This window comes from Calidris pugnax, unplaced genomic scaffold, assembly GCF_001431845.1.
Source record: "Calidris pugnax isolate Ruff unplaced genomic scaffold, ASM143184v1 scaffold348, whole genome shotgun sequence".
NCBI classification, from domain to species: domain Eukaryota; kingdom Metazoa; phylum Chordata; class Aves; order Charadriiformes; family Scolopacidae; genus Calidris; species Calidris pugnax.
The window spans coordinates 89,200-96,839 of record NW_015091086.1 but is presented as its reverse complement, the minus strand read 5'-3'; the positions used below and the strand labels follow the sequence as shown (position 1 = coordinate 96,839).

The following is a 7,640-nucleotide window of genomic DNA, read 5'->3' as shown; positions in this document are numbered from 1 at the left end:
GTTGATTTCTGGGTGTGAGCTGCTGCCCCGTATGCAGTGGTTGCCTGCAGAGGTGTGTGTCCCAGCCCGGGCTCTGCAGGGATGCAGCGAAGGAGCTGGCTTTGCGGGGGTGAGGAGTGGTCTCTAAATAGCCAGATTTCCTGGAAGGAGGCAGCACATACTATGAATTTACCTCAGAGGGCTGTGCTGCCATCCAGCGAGATCTGGACAGGCTGAAGAATTGGGCAAGGAAGAACCTCATGAGGTTCAACAAGGAAAAGTGCAGGATCCTGCACCTGGGGAAGAAGAATGTCAGGCACCAATACAGGTTAGGGGTGGACCTGCTGGAGACAAGCTCTGAAGAAAAGGATCTAGGGGTCCTGGTGGACAACAAAATGACAATGAGCAAACAGTGTGCTCTTGTGGCCAGAAAGGCCAACGGAATAATGGGCTGTGTAGGGAAGAGTGTGGCCACCAGGTCAAGGGAGGTCATTCTGCCCCTCTGCTCTGCACTGGGGAGGCCACAACTGGAATCCTGTGTCCAGTTCTGGGCTCCCCAGTTCAAGAGGGACAAGGAACTGCATCTCAAGGGAGGGTTGAAGGAGGAGGGAGCCAGACTCTTTCCAGTGGTTCCCAGTGAGAGGACGAGGGGCAACGGGCACAAGTTGGACCAGAAGAGGTTCCACTCCAATCTGAGGAGAAACTTCTTTGGGGTGAGGGTGGCAGAGCCCTGGAACAGGCTGCCCAGGGAGGGTGTGGAGTCCCCTTCCTTGGAGATTTTCAAGCCCCACCTGGATGCTCCTGAGTAACATGCTCTGACAAGCTCTGGGTGGTCCTGCTTTGGACCAACTCCAGGGAAGTTGGGTGGTCCAACTCCAGGGGAGTTGGACTAGATGATCTCTAGGGTCCCTTCCAACTCTAAAAAATTCAGTGAAATTCAGTGAAATAGGGTACTCCTCGCCAAAAGATGGCGTGGATAAAAAATTCAGTGAAATTCAGTGAAATAAGGTACTCCTCGCCAAAAGATGGCGTGGAGGCAAGAAACTTTTCTGAGAGACTGGACGAGCTGATGGAAGAAGGATCTACGCAGTGTTGAAGATGTAGACCATAGGCCTGTATCTTGTGGAAGTTCCCTGAGCTGAAAACCCACCCCCTTTTCCCACCCAATAAGGGGGGGAGGTGCCACCAGCCCCGTTACCTGCTCCGTCAGCTTCTGCCTCTCCTCCAGCAGCTTCCTCCTCTCCTCCTTGGCCGTGGCTTTGCTGTTCTCATACTCTTTACTCATGGCCTCCAACTTGCACGCCGTCTCCTCGGCCTCCCGCCGGCTCCCGGCCACCAGCTCCTCCGACGCCGACCGCAGCCTCTCCAGTTCCCTGGCGTGTCTCTCCTTCACTTGTCCCAACTCGGCCTCCAACCTCTGCTGTCCTCGGTTCCTGCTCTCCCCCAACCCCCTGTTCTCCTCCACCAACCGTGCGTTGGCTTGTTGGAGTCCCACCAGCCTGGCCGTCGTCTCCGCCGCCTCCGCCTGCAACCTCTGGACGGCCCGATCCTGCTCGGCCGATCGTTCCCGGAGGGAAAGGACCTCAGATGCTTCCAGCTTGACCCGAGCCAACTCGCTTTGAAGAGCAGCCAAGGTCTTCCCCCTCTGCTCCATCTCCTGGCGGTGTTGGTTCTCCAAGGTGGCACGTTCAGCCTGGAGCTGCTGGCAAAGGTGCTTCAGGGCCGGCAGTTCCCCGGCCAGAGCTTGGGCACCACCAAGTTCCTGCTGGAGAGCGGCGAGGAGCTGCTCCTTCTGGTGGCACTTGTCCTGGCAGACCTTCACCTCCTGGCGTAGCTCTTCCTCCCGCTCGTTCTGGCAGTGCCGGTCCCTCTTGAGGGCCTCCAAGGTCAAACGTTGCTTCTCCATCTCCTCCTGGCACCGTTGCACCTCCACCTTCATGAGGGAGCACCTCTCGGCCGCCCGGGAGGCGGCGGTGGCCATCTCGGTCTGCAGAACCCTCAACCTCTCCTCCAACTTCTTGCTCTTCTCCGACTCGGCCACGATCAGACGTTTCAACTCTTTGCTCTCCCCTTCCTTCTCCGTCACCTGCCGGTGGAGGATGGAGACCTCATGCTCCAAGCTGCCGATCAAGCTGTTCTTCCTCTCCATCTCCTGGACGCATTGGGACACTTGGTCCTTCCAGTTCTCCTCCGACCGGCCCTTCTCCTGTAGAACGGAGCGGAGGGACGCCAACTCCTTCTCCACGGTGGCCATGGAGGTCTTGCTCTGGGTCAACTCCCTGCCCTTCTCCTGCAGCTCCTTCCGAAGGGTCTCCACGGCGCCGTCCTGAAGAGCCTGAGCCGACCTGGAGGCCTCCAACATCTTCTGCAGCTCCGAGACCTTCTCCTTCTGCTGGGCTGCTTCCCTCCTGGAGGCCTCCAGCTCCGCTTTCTCCGCCGCCGCCGCTCGTTCCAGGGTGGCCATGGCCTCCTGCTGCTCCCTGCTCTTCTGCTCCAGCTCCTCCACCTGCACACGAAGAGCTTGGGTCTCCTTCACCTTCTCCTGGTAGAGATCTTGGCTGGAACAAGGTTCCTGCTCCCCTTGGTGGATCTTCTCCGAGCTTTTGATGCCACCACCTTCCGCATCCCTGCCCTGTAGCTCGTTGTCCACCTTGGGTGTGCTCTCCTTGGCCAAGGCCAGTTCTCCTTCCAACTTGCTCACCATCTTCTGCAGCTCCCTCAGCTCCTCGCCCTGCGAGATGTTCTTCTGGCGGAGCTCCTCCACCTCCTTTTCCTTCTCCTCCACCACCTCCCGGGAGCGGGCCAGCTCCTCCCGTTGTGCTGCCCTCTCCACCCTCTGCTCGTTGAGAGAGTTTTGCAGTTGGGCTTCCAACTCCGCTTTCCGGGCTCGTTCGGCGGCGCAATCCCCTTTGCCCCGTTCCACCTCTTGCCTCAAACGTTGAGTTTCTTCTTCCAGGCCCACCAGCTCCCGCCGGTGCTCCCTCCGTGTCTCCTCCAACCTGGTGCCCAACAAGGTCACCTCCTCGGATAATTTCTTCACCTCCTCTTCCAGCTCCAGCTCCCGTTGCCTGCCGGCGGTGGCCACCTGGGACAACTCAACCTCCGCGCTCCTCAGCCGTTCCACGGCGCCTTCCAGCTCTTTGGATTTGGTCTTCTCCTGGGAAAGCTGCTGGGAGAGCCCTTCCAAGGCTTCGGTGGCTCTACGGGCCTCTGCCTCCAGCCCGGCGGCGCGTTGGGCTGCCGTTTGCTCCGTGATGGCCACCTTCTCCCTCAGGGAGGAGACCTCGGCCCTCAACTTCTGCTCCTCACCCTCTTTCTCCTTCGCCCGCGCTCGGGCGTTGGACAGGTCGGCTTGGAGGGTGGCCAGTCTCTCCTGCTGCTCGCTAGCCAGGCGTTTTGCTTGGGCTTCCAAGGTGGCCACCTTCTCCTGCTCGGCCTGGAGGCGTTGGCAGACGTGGCCGTGCTCCCTGCTCAGGGCCTGCAGCTCCTCCTCCAGCCGGCCACGTTCTCCATCCTGAGGAACCTGCTGCTGCTTCTCCGCCTCCAGCTCAGCGATCCTGGCCAGGCTGCCCTCCAAACTCTCAGCTGCCCTCCTCTTCTCATCCTCCAGGATGCCCTCGGTGTTCCTCAAGGATTCCTCCAGGAAAAGCAGCCGTTCCTGCAGGCGGCTGTTCTCCTTGGCCAACTTCTCCTTCTCGGCCAGGCGCTGCTGGTTCTCCTTCAACCTCCCCTCCAGCTCCCTCAGCTGGGTTTTCAACCCTTCCACCGCTCCCTCTTCTCCCAGCTCCAGGATTTTGGCTTCCAACTCGTTGATTTTCTGGCTCAGCTTGGCTTTCTCCTCCTCCGAGGTGGCCAGGTTGGCATCCCGGGCTTGGAGTTGGCTACTGAGGGTGGCGTTGACTTCCTGCAGGTGCTGGAGCTGCTGGAGGGTTGAATCCTTCTCCCGGAGGTTTTGTTCCACCTCGGCTTCCCGCTTTTGTAGGTTCTGCTCCAACATCTCCCTGGCCCTTTGGCTTTCCGAGAGGGAGCTCTGGAGGTTGGCCACCAGGTTCTCCAGCTGTTGCTTCTCCTCCTGGAAGCGGCCGCGCTCCGACTGCAGGGCTGTCTCCTGCTGCTGCTTCTCCTCCTCCAGCCGTAGGACCGTGGCCTGGAGCTCAGCTCCTTGAGCAGCCAAGTTGGACACCTCCTGCTTCAGCTCCTCCAGCTGGAAGAGAGAAGGAAAGAAGTTTTTTGGGGGGAAAAAAACCACACACACACACACACCCCGGTGTTACTGGAGACCTACGGCGCCTGCCTGCCCTCCCAGTGCATCCCAGTGCATCCCAGTTCATCCCTTGTGTCCCTCTGCTCTCTCGTCTTTTCTCCCCCTGCAGGAGCTTCTCCCCCCAAAACCCACCCGTGCTGTGGGGGTTAGGGGGGGAACAGCGGCTCCCTGGGAGTGGTGTCGCCAAATCTGGCCCAAAAAGGGGCTCTCTGGGAGGGAAATTCGCAAATTTGGCATAAAAGGGCAGTATTCCCAATTCTGGCATAAAAGTGGCTCCCACAGGAGCAGCATTCCCAAATCCAGCACAAAAAGGAGAGGCATTCCCAAATCTGGCACAAAAAGGGGCTCCCTGGGAGCAGCATTCCCAAATCTGGCATAAAAAGGGGCTCCCAAATTCCCAAAGCTGGCATAAAAGGGGCTCCCACAGGGGAGGCATTCCCAAATCCGACACAAAAGGGGCACCCAGGGGAGCAGCATTCCCAAATCTGGCATAAAAAGGGGCTCCCAAATTCCCAAAGCTGGCATAAAAGGGGCTCCCACAGGGGAGGCATTCCCAAATCCGACACAAAAGGGGCACCCAGGGGAGCAGCATTCCCAAATCTGGCATCAAAAGAGGCACCCACAGGAGCAGCATTCCCAAATCCAGCACAAAAAGGAGAGGCATTCCCAAATCTGGCACAAAAAGGGGCTCCCTGGGAGCAGCATTCCCAAATCTGGTACAAAAGGGGCTCCCATGGGAGCAGCATTCCCAAATCTGGCATAAAAGGGGCTCCCACAGGGGTGGCATTCCCAAATCCGACACAAAAGGGGCACCCAGGGGAGCAGCATTCCCAAATCTGGCATAAAAGGGGCTCCCATGGGAGGGAAATTCCCAAATCCAGCACAAAAAGGACTCCCATGGGAGGGAAATTCCCAAATCCAGCACAAAAAGAGGCACCCAGGGGAGCAGCATTCCCAATTCTGGCACAAAAAGGGGCTCCCTGGGAGCAGCATTCCCAAATCTGGTACAAAAGGGGCTCCCATGGGAGCAGCATTCCCAAATCTGGCATAAAAAGAGGCACCCACAGGAGCAGCATTCCCAAATCCGGCATAAAAGGTGCTCCCTAGGAGCAGCATTCCCAAATCCAGCACAAAAAGGGGCTCCCTGGGAGCAGCATTCCCAAATCCAGCACAAAAAGGAGCAGCATTCCCAATTCTGGCATAAAAGGGGCTCCCACAGGAGTGGCATTCCCAAATCTGGCATAAAAGGGGCACCCACGGGAGTGGCATTCCCAAATCCAGCACAAAAAGGGGCTCCCACGGGATGGAAATTCCCAAATCTGGCATAAAAAGGACTCCCATGGGAGGGAAATTCCCAAATCCAGCACAAAAAGAGGCACCCACGGGAGCAGCATTCCAAAATCTGGCACAAAAAGGGGTTCCCACGGGAGGGAAATTCCCAAATCCAGCACAAAAAGGAGCAGCATTCCCAAATCTGGCATAAAAAGGGGCTCCCACGGGAGGGAAATTCCCAAATCTGACATAAAAAGAGGCACCCAGGGGAGCAGCATTCCCAAATCTGGCATAAAAGGGGCTCTCTGGGAGTAGCATTCCCAAATTTGGCATAAAAAGGGGCTCCCACAGGAGCAGCATTCCCAAATCCAGCACAAAAAGGGGCTCCCACTGGAGGGAAATTCCCAAATCTGGCACAAAAAGGGGCTCTCTGGGAGGGAAATTCCCAGATTCGGCACAAAAAGGGGCTCCCACAGGAGCAGCATTCCCAAATCCAGCACAAAAAGGAGCAGCATTCCCAAATCTGGCATAAAAGGGGCTCCCACAGGAGCAGCATTCCCAAATCCAGCACAAAAAGGGGCTCCCACAGGAGTGGCATTCCCAAATCCGGCACAAAAAGGGGCACCCACAGGAACAGCATTCCCAAATCCAGCATAAAAGGGGCTCCCACAGGAGTGGCATTCCCAAATTCAGCAAAAAAAGGGCTCCTGCAGGAGCAGAATTCCCAATTCTGGCATAAAAGGGGCTCCCATGGGAGGGAAATTCCCAAATCCAGCACACAAAGGAGCAGCATTCCCAAATCTGGCACAAAAAGGGGCTCCCACAGGAGGGAAAGTCCCAAATCCAGCACAAATAGGAGCAGCATTCCCAAATCTGGCACAAAAGGGGTACCCAGGGGAGCAGCATTCCCAAAGCTGGTACAAAAGGGGCTCCTATGGGAGTGGCATTCCCAAATCCAGCACAAAAAGGGGCTCCCACGGGAGGGAAATTCCCAAATCTGGCATAAAAAGAGGCACCCAGGGGAGCAGCATTCCCAAATCTGGCATAAAAGGGGCTCTCTGGGAGTAGCATTCCCAAATTTGGCATAAAAAGGGGCTCCCACAGGAGCAGCATTCCCAAATCCAGCACAAAAAGGGGCTCCCACTGGAGGGAAATTCCCAAATCTGGCACAAAAAGGGGCTCTCTGGGAGGGAAATTCCCAGATTCGGCACAAAAAGGGGCTCCCACAGGAGCAGCATTCCCAAATCCAGCACAAAAAGGAGCAGCATTCCCAAATCTGGCATAAAAGGGGCTCCCACAGGAGCAGCATTCCCAAATCCAGCACAAAAAGGGGCTCCCACAGGAGTGGCATTCCCAAATCCGGCACAAAAAGGGGTTCCCTGGGAGCAGCATTCCCAAATCTGGCACAAAAAGGGGCTCCCAAATTCCCAAAGCTGGCATAAAAGGGACTCCCTAAGGGCAGCATTCCCAAATCCGGCACAAAAAGGGGCTCCCATGGGAGGGAAATTCCCAAATCCAGCACAAAAAGGAGCAGCATTCCCAAATCTGGCATAAAAAGGGGCTCCCACGGGAGGGAAATTCCCAAATCTGACATAAAAAGAGGCACCCAGGGGAGCAGCATTCCCAAATCTGGCATAAAAGGGGCTCTCTGGGAGTAGCATTCCCAAATTTGGCATAAAAAGGGGCTCCCACAGGAGCAGCATTCCCAAATCCAGCACAAAAAGGGGCTTCCACTGGAGGGAAATTCCCAAATCTGGCACAAAAAGGGGCTCTCTGGGAGGGAAATTCCCAAATTCGGCACAAAAAGGGGCTCCCACAGGAGCAGCATTCCCAAATCTGGCATAAAAGGGGCTCCCATGGGAGGGAAATTCCCAAATCCAGCACAAACAGGGGCTCCCACCGAGCTCTCAGCCCCACAACTCCCACCCGCCAGGGGAGAGCAGCCGGCTCTGCCCCACACGGCTTTGCCATGTGCCCCCCCAGTGCCCACGGCTCCCCCCTGTAGGGGTCCCCCCCCAGCACTGCAGGGTCCCCCCCAGCACCCATGGCTCCCCCCAGTGCCCACAGCTCCCCCCAGCTTCAGGGTCCCCCCCCAGCACCCATGGCTCCCCCCAGCACCCACGGC

General features: G+C 57.3%; 1 protein-coding gene across 1 annotated transcript in view; it reads right to left on the bottom strand.

The window, feature by feature from the left end:
• Window positions 1-7,640, bottom strand: part of NUMA1 (nuclear mitotic apparatus protein 1) — a gene marked incomplete at its 3' end in the record, with an annotated part of 78,203 nt that overhangs the window by 24,979 nt on the left and 45,584 nt on the right. Inside the window, exon 14 of the mRNA XM_014957733.1 lies at window positions 1,178-4,203. Coding sequence (XP_014813219.1) covers window positions 1,178-4,203 — 3,026 coding nt within the window. The remainder of the gene's footprint in view (window positions 1-1,177; window positions 4,204-7,640) is intronic.